The sequence below is a fragment of the Xiphias gladius genome, chromosome 18 (assembly GCF_016859285.1).
Source record: "Xiphias gladius isolate SHS-SW01 ecotype Sanya breed wild chromosome 18, ASM1685928v1, whole genome shotgun sequence".
In the NCBI taxonomy this organism is placed as follows: domain Eukaryota; kingdom Metazoa; phylum Chordata; class Actinopteri; order Istiophoriformes; family Xiphiidae; genus Xiphias; species Xiphias gladius.
Window position 1 is genome coordinate 27066679 of NC_053417.1, and position 14328 is coordinate 27081006.

The window sequence follows — 14328 nt, forward strand, 5'->3', positions numbered from 1 at the left end:
CGTGAAAAGAGAAAGTATTTGTCAAATATGAACTAAATAAATCCAGAAATTGATAGCAGATAATTGGTTAAGATATTGTGGTCCACTCAAGGTTGTTTTTTTGGACACTGCAGCAACATTCTTTTTTGGCCTTGGACATCTCTCTTAACGCGCTTTTACATATGGTCAAGTTTTGCTTATATTGAATATCTCCACCTTCTTCTACAAATGTTTTAATCCACATCACCTCCAAAACACATCTCTTTCTCCCTCTCACTCTCTCCTACTACACCTAACCAAATCACTTTCAGAGTGTTCGGTATTGAGGTAAATGTAAAACAGTGCTGGGAAATGACAGACACGAAAGTGCAGTCGGGGCAGCAGTAAGCGTGGCGGCAGGCTGACAGGGGACCCGATATCCGCCCAGCGCGCCAGCTGGCACACCTGGTCCGGTTCAGATGAGCTGACTTGTGGCAGCTTTACGCAGGTCTGCGTGCTGCAACACAGGGGAGACAGCGGGAGAGGGCGGAGATGCATCTGGAGACGTTACGACAGACAATGTTTTCAGCTTCACCAAATTTCCAAGTCTATGGGGTTTTATAGAGAGACCGGGGCTGATATTCAGGCTGAAAAGACATTTCTTTCGCCACTCCCCATGAAGTGTTGCAAAGCCAGTTTTTCTCAGGGAGTATTTTTAAAACCTGTGTGAATTTTACATCAAAGTTAACATTGGCTAGCAGTCTTGTTCATCCACGTGTCTATCGACAACTGTTGTTCAGCGGAGTAGCTTGAAACCATTAGCAGGGACGTCTTTTGCATCGCCCGCACGCATACACGTGCATCCTTGTGCACATGCAAGTCGACCCCGAGAAAGTCATCAGGGTGCCACGCATCAAAACATTGCTCCATAGCACCCCTTGTGGTCAAAAATATCACTTGGGTACGTTTACATAAGCAATAACATGGTGTCTTGACTTGTCAACAACTTCCCATATAGAGTGAGAAGTAGAGTACGGTAGATGACGTGACCTGAAATAAGCAGCTGGCAGGTTCTTTACAAGAACATGTTAGACTGTAAAGTATAAAGAGATATTACAGCAGAATCGGAGCGAGCTAAACAGCGCAGTCAATATCGAGGCAGAATATCTGTTACATAAAACCCGACTGAAATCCAAAACGCCCTGCCAGCGACCACTGGAGGCTGCGACGTCAACCAACAACATGAAAGTGTTCAAGAGCAAACACTGTGTTATCAACCCTGTCTCCTAGAAATGACATTTATATGCAACTAAACTGCAAATGCGTTTTCCAGGGAAACGTAAGCACTAGCCGGATTATGTTCGGAGGCAGCATTTTTTTTTTTTTTTTTGAGTGAATGAATGAGTGAAGCCGCACATTAATAGACAACAGCGGATTCGCCAGGAGGCGGTAGGGGTGGATGGCAGCCGTACAGATCGCATGACTGTCACCCCAGAGACCGGGGCTCGCATCCACAGTCCCATCGGTGGATAGGGATAAGAGCACTTTGGTTAAGGTTTGTGAAAGATCGTGGTGTCCGTGAAATCTTAATGTAAATGTGAACGATTTGTGTGATGATTTGTAATACTGTAGTCACACAAAAACCTGTTTTTATTTCTTCAGGTATCAAGAAATAATTCAAATAACAGTCTGATAATATAGAAAAAAAACATGTTATTTTGATACAGGAGATATAGGAGGATGAGTTATAATTGCTTAGTATTCACAACAACAGCAAGATAAATTACAACATTGCTCTCGTCCTCTCGCTAACCTAAGCTAAACATGTGATAAACAGTAAAGTCAGTCTGTCATAACACAAATGAGTAAGCTAGCTCACCAGGCATTGTATGAAAACGGTGGAGGCCAGGAGCTGCTTAAAAAATGTCGAGCCACTGGTATTGCTGAACAACCCTGTTTACCTACTGGTGACATATTATGGTCATTTTCCTGCCTTGGGTTTGTATCAACCGCACGTGTTGCCCCTTTAAGGTCACATGGAATTCTTTTTTCACCTGTTACTGTAGAAACTGAGCGCGGCTCTTCGTGTTGTGTTTGTTTCTGGCCTTTTGTAGGCAAAGAGCTGCCATCTGTGAGCTGTAACCTCCAACGGCAAGTTTGTCACAATATCCAAGGCTCCCACACAAAGAGACACGCACACACACACACACACACACACAAATGCTCATCATCACTCTCACACAACCCTATAAGGCAAATGCAGTGCTTTGAAATACACGTACACCCATGCACACACAGCCTAATGTGCATAGAGTAGAATTTGTTCCATGGCAAGACTTTTCCATTAATATTAGACTATAAATCTCTCTCTCTCTGTGTGTGTGTGATCTAAACTAAAATATATGAATGCCTGAGTGAGATGATTTATGGCGACAAACACACACTCACACTGTCTAAAGACGAAGGACCCAGCTGGATCCACTCAGCAGAAACTGATAAGCAGCTATAAGAAGAGAAATGAAATGAGTCTATATCAAACTGAGAATGAATCGCCTGCTATCCATCAGGTGCTAGCAGGTATCAGCGAGACTGGGGTGAACAGAGAGAGAGAGAGAGACTGTGATACAGAGTCAAACTTTCCAACAGTCCTTCTGGAATCTTCAGAATTTGGTCGGAATCCATTAGGCAGTTGCACCAGCTCTCCACGAGCTCAAAGGAAGCTGTAGCCCCTTTTCGTACGTATGTGGAGTATGTGGCGTCGCTCGCTTCATCGCTCAGTTCAAGTAATGGCTCTCTGTCACTGGCGCACACAGTAGGCGTCTGTTGCACGAGCTCATTATGGCTTTATTCGGACATGACAAGAGCCACAATGCTCGCATAGCATTTGGCACCCGGTGCACGAGAGAGCAGTCAGTTGTAAAGTAATGATATGGAAGAAGAGTGTTTTCTAAAGGAAGAAAGTGGAGTAATCCCACTTCTCTCACAGGCTGTGATGGGTTTTAAAACATATTTTTACCATGGAAGCCTTAATTAATAACCATCGTAAATGTGAGGCACGCTTCCCCCTCCTCTCACTAATAAATCCCCTAATCAATTCTCTCAGTGATTTTCTCATGTACTAGATAGAGAATTTATGATGCCTGACGGTACACAAGCATAAAATGGCGAGACACTGAGTTGGGACTCTCATTTAATTCCTCTTTGCTTATTCTTTGCTTATTCTACTTCCTCCCACGCCGTGAGGGGAAAAATCATTTTTATGAATTTATCTGATGCGAAGAATCTCCTGTACTGTTTTTATAGGTTTATTTGTTGTGCATAAAACACGATCATCGAGTGCCACGTTCGTTATGGCGCTCTTAGAAGGCAAACGGGACCTGCACGTAATCGTCTCTGAAAGGTGGACTGCTAAGACGGAAACATACAACGAAAAAAGATGGACTTTGTTCCGATAATGACAACTTAAGCCTATCCCTAGTTTTCAATATTAAATAAAAAAAACAAATAAATAATGACATGACTATATTGAGCCTGCTGGAGGGGCTTAAGAGCGGCAGGGCACACGTGATTGGCTGAAAAGTGGCGTTATGAAATCAAACTTGTCATGAAATTCAGGTATTATAAAAATCAATGATGAAATAAACATTTGATTAAAACAACAATGGGTCAGCTTTTAATCATTTCTTCAATTATGTCACAATGGTCACACGAACTGCGAAAGATACACTGAGATGAACCACGTCGCTCACGTGGTGGAAGGGGAGCAGAACAGAGGAGGTGAACCTGAAAGGATTGGCTGAGCCAGGCTAGATTTAATTACTGAACTTCAGGCGATGCTCGCTAAAATGAGGTGATTACAGCCAGACCTCCTGAATCTAGAAATCACTTAAATAGAACCTGTCTGACAAAGTGAAGTAGCCTTTAAGATCTCAAAAAGCAGCACACGATGCCGCGATCTAAAGAAATTCAAGAAACAAAGTCACTGACATCTATCAGTCTGGAAAAGGTTACAAAGCCATTTCTAAGGCTCTGGGACTCCAGAGAACCACGGTGAGAGCCATTATCTACAAATGGAGGAACTTTGGAACAGTGGCGAGCCTCCCCAGGAGTGGTCACTACCAAAATTACTCCAAGAGCGCATCGACGACTCATCCAGGAGGTCACAAAAGAAGCCAGACGAACACCTAAAGAACTGCGGGCCTCACTTGCTTCAGTTAAGGTCAGTATTCATGACTCCACAATAAGAAAGAGGCAAAAATGGAATCCATGGGAGAGTTCCAAGGGGAGAACCACTGCTGACCAAAAAGCTCATCTCACATCTGCCAAAAAACATTTTGATGACCCCCAAAACCTTTTGGAAAATATTCCGTGGACTGACGAGTCAAAAGTGGAACTTTTTGGAAGGTGTGGTTCCCGTTACATCCGGCGTAAAACTAACACAGAACCCAACATGACCTTAAACAGGCAGTTCATGCTCGAAAACCCTCCAATGTGGCTGAATTAAAACAATTCTGCAAAGGAGAGTGGGCCGAAATTCCTCCACAGCGATGTGAAAGACTCGTTGCCAGTTATCGCAAACGTTTGCTTGCATTTGTTGCCTCCAAGGGTGACACAACCAGTTAGTAGGTTCAGGGGGCAATTGCTTTCTCACATAGGTGATATAGGTTTTGAGTAACTCTTTACCTTCAATAAATGGAATGATCAAATAAAAGCTGCATTTTCTGTTCACTCACGTTGTCTTTGTCTTAAATGAAATGTTCTTTGATGATCTGAAACATTTAAGTGTGACAAACATGCAAAAACAGGAGAAATCGGGAAGAGGGCAAACACCTTTTCACAGCACTGTACAGGTTCATAACACTTCGGTTTTGAAATTTTCTGCACCTGTCTGGGAGGAATTGAAGAGCAAAAGAGCAGTGGCTACAGAGAGTTCCTTGGACTTCATGGCTTGGTTTCTTACTGACATACAATATGGATTGTGGGACCTCATGGACACAGGTGTGTGCCTCTCTAAACTACAGTATGTCCATTCAATTCAGTTTGCCACAGGTGGACTCCAGTCAAGCGCTACACACGTCTCAGGGGTCTGAATACTGTCTGAAGCCGCTGTATATGCTTTAAGGCTGTTTGTTTCACATGCAGACCTATGGTGAAGGCACATGCACGTGTGAATGTACACATCAGTACATGTATACCTGCAGTATATGCATAGGTGTATGTACGTATATACTGTATACATGTAGGTGTGTGTGTGTGTGTGTGTGTGCGTGTGTGGTAATTACTTACTGTTATGCTCTTGTTCTTCCTCTACATCTCCCAAGACCATGGCCGGAACGCCAAAGGCCGAGGCCAACACCCACACACAGATGTTCACCACCTGGGGTCATGACAACGTGATGGTGAATAACACATTCACTTTTTTTTTTCCACTAACTTACACAGATGGTGATTAAATAGTAAGATGCATCATTTAAAAACCCTCATGTCTACGAAGAGGCTATTTGCATGTCACCGATGTGCAGTGAGTCGAAATTCAAATTCACTTGTTCAGTTGAGTTTAAATATTTATAGTCACCGTGTAGTTTCTCTCTTTACTTTGCTAAGCAACTGCACCAGCGTGATTGGAAAGCGGCGTAACCCCCCCCCCCCCCGAAACCGTTTTGTTTAGTCTCAATGTCACACTTGTATCCTTCAGCCCCAATGCTGCGGCTGATTTAAATGGCATCGGTTGAGGCAGTTTATCAGATTTCCTGCAGCTCCCTCTGGAGCCAAAAATGCCTCATACAAATGTTTTCACATAGTCGGTAGTACTCCCCAAGACCTGTAAACAGACTTTGATGTGTGAAAATCAGCTGAAATAAAAGTCAAAACAGCAAGCTTGGCTGAGTCATCATCACATCTGAGTTTACATCTTAACCGCCGTTATCTCTCCAGTTAGTACGCAGAGTCCTGCAACATTGCAGGGTACAGGGGTAACAATGCCCAACAATGTTTTCCCACATGACAACATCACACGCAAAGTCAGTCTAAAGGATCCAACTCATGACAACGATGTCTGAGTTGAGCCGATGTGACTGTTGACATCTGATCTGATGTCAGCGGCCGCTTCAGGGAGAATAAAGGAGGTTTGAAAGTTTTTGGAAAAGTTGAACATCTCACATGGAATAAAAATTCTTTTACCTTGGCCTTGTGAGGTGTCCTCATGTCCAGGGCCTTGACAGGGTGACAGACGGCCACGTACCTGTCCATACTCATCACCGTCAGGGTGAAGGTGCTGGTGAACATGTTGTAGTAGTCGATCGACACCACCGCCTTGCACAGAGCGTTCCCGAAGGGCCAGAAGCCCAGGAACACGTCAGTGCCCTGGAAGCATCCAGAAATCAAAGAATGAACATAGAAATGGAGCCGGAGGCAGAACGGAGAGAGAGCTCCCTCTTTGCTGAGATATGAGTTTGGACAGTTAATTATTCAGTGAAGTGGAAACAAAACACGTGGAGCTACAGAACCGTTAACACCTCACAACCAACCAGGGACTGATAAAGTCCATATAACGTTCAGTGGCTGGGAGGAGAGCAGAAGTGGAAACACACAATCAGTTTTTTTCTGGGGTTTTTTTTTTTAGCACAAATTGCAGAGCATTGATCAGTTCGAGTCAGTGTTGTGTGGAACCAGCACATTTTAAACCAAAACATTAAATAAGTTATTTCACAGAGAAATTAATAGATCTGGGAAGATTTAAAAGCAGTTATGAACAGATGGGTCTTATTTCAGAGTCACAATATCTCTCAAAGTCACTGGTTCATAAGTTTAGAAGGTAGGTGTTGCCCCAAAGTGATTTATTACCGGATGATATCATGCAAACACCAGAGTCGAGTACAAGGTATAAAGCAATAAATCACTCAAACAATGATAATGTTTTAGTATTAATCACAGAGAAACCAAATTAGCTTTTATGTTAGTATGTAAGATTTAAATCAGTGATGGAGTGCAGAGCAACGCTATTAACACAATACATCATACAAATATACTGTAATTATTACAGGGTGGACACAATAAAAGCTACATCTATGGTCTGAGACCGAGTAGTTTATCATCTTGGTCGAAGGGTTAGACTCAGGAAACACGTTACATTCCACATTTAGCCCGCTCCATTTACATCACCAATCCTCGAATCTGTTCTAGTTGTCCTTAACTATAACAGTAACGGCTTCTTCTAACATGCATTCCCTTCAAAAATTAGAGGGTTGCAATGAAAGCACTGGCTTCCGGTTTTTCCACATCGACATTACTTTTAAAAAAATATCTGCACCGCTACAGTCTTCCAGACTGTTGCACACCAGAATGTGCGCGCAGTGGCGATGCTGGAGCTTCACCTCTTACTGCGCTGCACTGTTACCTGTTACTGAAAACGTGTCGAGCAGTTAAATATTAGCAACTCGTTTACAATAATTGCTATTCAGGGTCCCCGTTCGTACCTTGTTCACGAAGGCTGAGTTGCTAAACGTTCTCCGAATCCAATGACAAAATGTGTTGCTTGTCCATGGCCTCTAGAACGCCGTTTTCCGGGGGACAGGAGGAAGAAATTATATGTCTGCACCTTCCTAAACCGTTACAAATCGTTGTTTGGAATAAATCTCTTTTATGATGCGACAACGCCATGGTTAAGGTTTGGTTAGGTGTGGCGAAACTTCACGGTTCGGGTTAAAATGACTACTTTGGTAGGTTAGCGGAGCCTCGTTGTCGTGGTTACAAAAATGAAAACCGTGGCTCACTTGGAAACGGGAAACAGACAGCTGTTTCCTGTGTTAAAGTCTGTTGTTTTGTTGGCCTATCCATCCACCGCGACATCCACCCTACCTGGACTTTGCCATAATAGAGTCACCCGACTTCCTCCTTCGCTCCCATCATACTTACAGTCGTTTCTTCCTGGGACGTCGATCTGGGCAAAAAAAAAGAAAAAAAAAGAAAACTATTCTGTTATAGATGTGTAGGCGGTTGACAGATTCCTACCTGGAAAGGTAAAGTAGCCAGGAACAGAGAGTCAGCCAGAGCCAGGTTAAAGATGTAGATGTTAGTGGCCGTTTTCATCTTAGTGTACCTGAGGAGAGAGGAGGCAGAGCGATACACGAGTTCAGTGAAACGAGGAAACCTGGGACAGGAAGCTCATTCTACTGTCGGTCACACACACCTTTAACACCATAGTCACGCATCTGCAGCCAAGTCAGGATCTAATCCAGTCTGCAGTCTGCATAAAAAACAGCGAAACTGTGCGTGGCTGCAGGTGTGTCGTACTATTAGAATGCACAGAGTGTCTTTGTGAGGTGCTGCTGCTAAAACTGCTGGTTGTAATGAGATTTGGTGGACGCCTTTATCCAAAGCACCTTGCAGGAGCGGGAGTGAGGACATTGCTAACATCAGTGGTGACGGCGGGAATCAAAGCCCCGAACCTGACAATGCTAACGCCTTGAGGCCTCTAGTGCTCATGTCGCTGTATGCTGACTTTAGGCTTTTGTTTCAGTCTGAATTTTAGGTCCTATATGTTTTTATAATATTCCAATACTAGGTCTGTAGTCAGATCCAACAGAAGTAACATCATAAATACACACAGGACGATGTAGTTGTCTCCCAAAGCCTCAAGTACTGTCGGTTCTGCTGTTAAATGTGTCTTAGTTGACAAAATCAAACTTTAAACAGGGTGAAATGTGTTGCACATAATACTTTCATGCAAATTTTCAATACAAAATGTCATGTCCTTCAGAACCAGTCCCGCTGTGTGTATCCTCAATGCATTTCCTTTCTTCTAAAACAAGCTGATATTCTCTTTTTATTTATTTATTTTTTAAAATTTGATTTGTTCTCATCAGCTACTCCAGCTATTTCTCTTCCTGCTGTTCTCTTTTTATTTGCATTGCTCCCCGCTAACAATAAAGGGACCTGCTCCGTGAAACGCTGCTCTACGGCACCACTCTCATTCAAAACCTCCACAGGGTGCCTTTTAAATTCGCCAAGTTGTCAAACTTTGTCTGGACTCAAAACCGAGAGCCCCGTCGAAGGCCACGACATTCGCCGCTTCCTTGAACGGTGGTGGAGCTATACTGTAATTACTTTAACAGTTTGTCCTAAGGGTGGCACTAGAGGAACGTCATCGGGTCATTAAAATCAAAAGGTTTCATCCTCCGGGGCGCAAAAAATGTCCTCAGCAAATTCCGTGGCCACAGAGATTGAGAGATATCATCAGTGCTGGGTTGACTGATTTTGACACCGCAGGAAAGGACGGGGATGCTATGTGCCCCCTTCTCTCTGCCTCTCTCTCCATCTCCTCCTCCGCCTCCTCCCCCCATCTCCAATTTTAGATGACATTCACCATACTCACCATTTTTTTCAGGTCTCTCTCTCATCTATTCCCTTGCATCTCAACATCTGTACATCCCTGTCTTTTCGGCCTTTTATCCTTTGATCTCTCTCATTACCTTCCTCTACTTATTTGTGTCTTTCCTCCCTCTTCACTTGTTATCCGTCTCCACACCCTCAGCTCTCTCTGACTTCTCTCATCCTTCCTGCCTCGGTCTGCAGGTTTTTAGGAAGCTGAATTGAAGATGTTTTCAAGACTCTCAGGACACTTTGTGCCCGGTAACACATCCCGACACTTCATGACCAGCACACAGAGACCTAATACTCAAGGACAGCTGCAAACTGAACACACGTGCTGAAGGATGTCATGTTCAACCGAGACACCAAAAACATGTTTCTCATAATATTGATAGAGCTGTATCCTAATCTCCATATTTTTGTGAGTATACATGGACGTAAGTCAGATTGACTGTAAAGCAATCTAAAGGAGTCTATGTGTAATTTTTAATTGGCAGCCATTGTTTTCACCTTATTTCACACTGAAAATCAACTTTCAAAGACAGGACTGAAATACAAGTTACACACACCGATACGCATACGTATACACGTATACACATGCACACATACACACATACGCACACGCACACATATACATATACATACATATATACATATACATATATGTATACGCATATACATGACCATAGGACCATATAGGTTGTCTGTCACTATCCTCTGAGGCGATGCATGGGAGCGTCTCATGAAATTGTGTCCCCACAGTGGCAGGCGCACTGTACCTCCGCTGTCATGGTTACACTAATAAACACGTGGCTAAGGTTGTGGAACGGTCACAGTCAAAAGTGACGACTGTTGGTTTCAGACGGGAAACGAACCGCGTTTTCACTGTTGTGGCTGATCGGCGTTTCGCGTGGCTCTCTTCATCTCCTCCACACCTTCTCCTTCGCTCCCTGCCTTCTCCTCCACACCTCCCTCTTTCTGCATAGCGCAGACTTGCAGGCAGGCCGAGAGTCGTCAGAGAGAATATTTCATGGCGGTTCAGCTATTCTTCCCTCTCTGCATCAGGGACCGAGTGGACCCAGCCAAACCCTCTCTCTCTGTCTTTCTCTCTCCTCAGGAATATCTTGCCCGCTCTCTATAAATCTCTCTGGGTTTCTCTTGTCGTCTGGCCTTCTTTCTCCCTTTTGCTCTCTATCTCTATTCAGAACGCTTCCCGATTTTCAGCCCCGTTTCCTGCTCTCATTTTGTCTTTCTCCCTTCCTTTCTTTCTCCCTCGCTGTTGTTCAGTGAAAGTATAATTGCATTTCTAATTATGAGTTCAAGGCTCCTGGCAGCAGTGGCAGCGGCAGAAAGACGAGAAAGAGGAAAAATAAAGAGGGCAACATGTGAAAAGAAAGGAAAAGAAAAGAAAAGAAAGCCCCAAGCCAAGAGAAGCTACAGTCAGTAACATATAGTGTGTAGATTAATTGGAACATATTCCCATATTGCCCTGTTTCAGAGATGTATAAGAAGCGTTTTGCATGTGCATATTTGTCTTCTCTGATTCAGTCTCAAAGAGGGCGACTTTCAGGCAGCGCTACAGTTGAAACAGCATGTGAAGAGCTGCAGCTTCTCTGATGTTACCGGAGCAGCTTGTTTACCTCACATGCACGCTGAGAAAGCACAGGAAGCAAGAAACGGGAGCGTTCAAACATAAAGGAAGACATATGACTCATTCATAGACAAGACAATTAAGGTGTTTCTGCAGACAAGCCGTACCACAAAGAGGAGGAAAAATACAGAGGCACAGAGAAGGAAGCCAATGGATGTACCGTGTCAATGTCTTTGTGCCGGGGAAGATGATCGAGACTGGCCACATGTCTCGTCTCTGTTATCAAAAAAAAAACTGCTAAAAGATTATGACAATCTGGCAGAGGGCAGAAAAACCAGAAGGAAAAAAGTAGTTTAAAATCTCATGTGTCTCTCTAGAAAATTAAACATTTGTCACTTACTATTCAAAAAAAAAAAAAAGATCATAAATCCGTAACTTGAGCACTCGAGAACTCAGATAATCCGTTTCATCAGCGCGGTGTGGGTTTCGTTTGATCAAATATTATTGACAGTGGCGTTTCCCTGGCAACACGAGCCAACCCAACTACTGAAACTGGACAAGACCATGAGATGAGGGTGAAAGCTCTGGAGGAAACTAGAAAGTGGACCTTGAGTTACTTATAATTATGATCTTTTTTATTTTTATTTTCTTTGCCAACAAACTATTGTCCTCAGGTTCTAGTTCAGATTTTTATACTGTTACATTCTGATTGGTTTCCTGGCTAATGTCATTTGAAAAACTACAACTAAAGATTATTTTCCTTATCAATCACTCTGTCTTTCTATCAAAGTCTATAAAATTTCAGGGCTGTTGAGGCTAATATGAGGCTTCAACAATCTAAATTCGTCAAATCAAGTGAGTATTTTCCAGTTACAGTCTTTTTAATACAAAGTTCCTCTTAGTGTTACTGTATCTCATATTAGAAAGAACTCTCTTCAGGGCCTGCGGGCGAAAGGAACAACGGCAGCGACCAGTAGTTGCATGTGAGTATTGTTTAAATTTGAAAAAAAAAAAAGTGAAACTATATTTTAATCACACATTTAAAGCAATTTTTATCAAATCGAATTTAATTTTAATTTGTCTTTTTATTTCGTCAATCAACTACTCAAGCGATCCGCTAATCACGTCAGCACGTTCGAATGAATCCTCAGCGTCGGACCTTTTTCTCTGGATCAAAGTGCAAGCTCAGCACGCGGTCCCATCGTTTCCTCCCCCCTTGGTGCATGTTACTTACATTCCTGAAACGCGCTGATCTTTTAGACTCGGTATTGTTAGCGTTCACTGACCGTCTGCACTTAAGGAATTCCAAAATAAGCATGAACCAATTTAGCCATTACATCTGAGAGGGTCTTACTGCTTTATGCCTCTCTGACTCTGTTCTCTCCTTCGTGCCAGCTAATTCCTCAGCGCTCTCTCTCTCTCTAATACTCTGTTGACTACTCACGCCTTCTTCAATATCTTCTCCAATCAACACTTTGGTTGGTATAATCCTCTGAATGAATTCAATCTGCAAGCTAATACGAGCATACGACTGCAGTTCCCACCCCTATTAGAAGACATAAAGTTATTTTACGATATTATATATATATTGTACGATTATTTTACGATAAACTGCGGTAAAGCTTAGTTAGCAAAAAAACGTGGTGAATTTTAGGGAAAAGTCACTGGATTGTGGCGGGACATGAACTCCAGTCTCCCTTATACAAGTCAGATTTGCTACATGCCGATCCACCAGCCCGACCTCCACATCCATAATTTCTGCCGTTCTACATGAAGACACGAGTACTTCCCACTGAACGTTAACACTGGATGTAAGTCCGGGCCTGCTGAATCCATGACCCTCTGAATGTATTGTAATTCCCAGGGATTCTGGACTCGAGCTGTAAGCGCCTGATGTTTCCTATAAAGTTATATTTATATGCAGCTACTCTGTATTGACTGCAGTGCTTTCTAGGCAAAGTTCATTTTCTTATGGTCAGGAAAACCCTGTCTTGGTTAAATATAAGGAAAAGTCAATCCAGACGTGAAGCACAAGAGAAGATGTACGTACTTTTTCTATTTTTAACAATGACCGCCATCTGTCCTTCACCTTAATAACATGTTTTTCTAGCCTATGGGCTGGGTTATGTTTCAAAAACCTCATCTTGGCCGTTCAGGTGACCTGTCAGCCTGCAGCGGACACACTGACTTGAATCAAATTGATGTAATTCCAGCTGAACATTAATGCTACTTTGCTGAACTTCTGTCTTTGCCATAATTTTCCCTTTTCAGTTATTCATTCCTGTCAAGAACAGAAAGAAAATTTCAAAGCAAAACCTGCTGCTAGCGACACTTCACACTCCTATCCATGTGGTTTTGGCTAATTTCCTGCACTTCTACGAAACTTCAATGTTGGAACTATAACAAAGGAAATCACAAATCACATCATCCGGCCAAACAAAGTGAACCAGAGAGCACCTCAGTTCATGCATACTGTTTCCGATTACGACTGATGTAAATCTTATTAATCTGCAGCTCTCAGTCAAAATCACATCTATTACTGTTCTCACAAACCCTAACAAAGATATGAAAATAACAAAAACCCTCAAATCAGTCCTCTGACCTACCAAATTCTCTCTCTCTTTCTTCCTTTCTCATCCTTTCTGTTTTTAAAACAATAGCACCAAGCAGCCAGTTTCCCACTCAGATCACTGTATTAATATTTCATGTTTAGTTTCTCTTTCCCCCCTTTGACTGTATGTTTCTCTCTTGCTATGCATCTTTATTTTTTCCTCTTCATCTTTCACCTTTATTTGCATGCGGCTATGAGCTTGTAATTAATAAATGCAATTAATGGATTGCCGCTCTGAACCTTTCAGCAAACACATTTGCAGCCGAAAATGAAATTTGCTGAATTCGCTGGTGCATGGTTCGTAATCGAGGGCTATAAGGTCAATATTTTGCAATTCTTCCACCAGCGATTCAATTTTTTTTAATCACAGGAGGCAGATTAAATCTCACATCTACAGGGAGAAGGATCACGAGCTGTGTGGCAAAAACAAATTATTGTTCAAATTAATCAGTGTTACAATATTAGCATTACTGAGAAAGTGCGTAAGTTGCGCACGCACACTCAAAAAGACTTGACTTGAATTCTAGATCAGTCAGTGACTTGTGCATATCTGTATAGCAACAGCACTGCTGAACATAATAAAATGTTTGTTTTCTTATATTACCTTATATTACCCAGACTGCAGTCAAAATACTAAAACATTATCTTTGCAGAGGGCAGCAGAACTTGCATTAAAGCACAGTGTAGAGAACGGTGTGTTTCTAAAGCTGGTTTATTTCCTCCTTATTATATAAAACAATTTTATCTAAAGTAAATGATACAACCACAGGAGCAAGTGAACAAGTGCACGAAACACCTC

General features: G+C 42.6%; 1 protein-coding gene across 1 annotated transcript in view; it reads right to left on the reverse strand.

Annotated features, from left to right (window-relative positions):
- Nucleotides 1–14328, reverse strand: part of oprl1 (opiate receptor-like 1) — an 82662-nt gene that overhangs the window by 16757 nt on the left and 51577 nt on the right. The window contains exons 4-6 of the mRNA XM_040151709.1: nt 7969–8056; nt 6139–6321; nt 5245–5335 (exon numbers count right to left, since the gene is read on the reverse strand). Coding sequence (XP_040007643.1) covers nt 5245–5335; nt 6139–6321; nt 7969–8056 — 362 coding nt within the window. The remainder of the gene's footprint in view (nt 1–5244; nt 5336–6138; nt 6322–7968; nt 8057–14328) is intronic.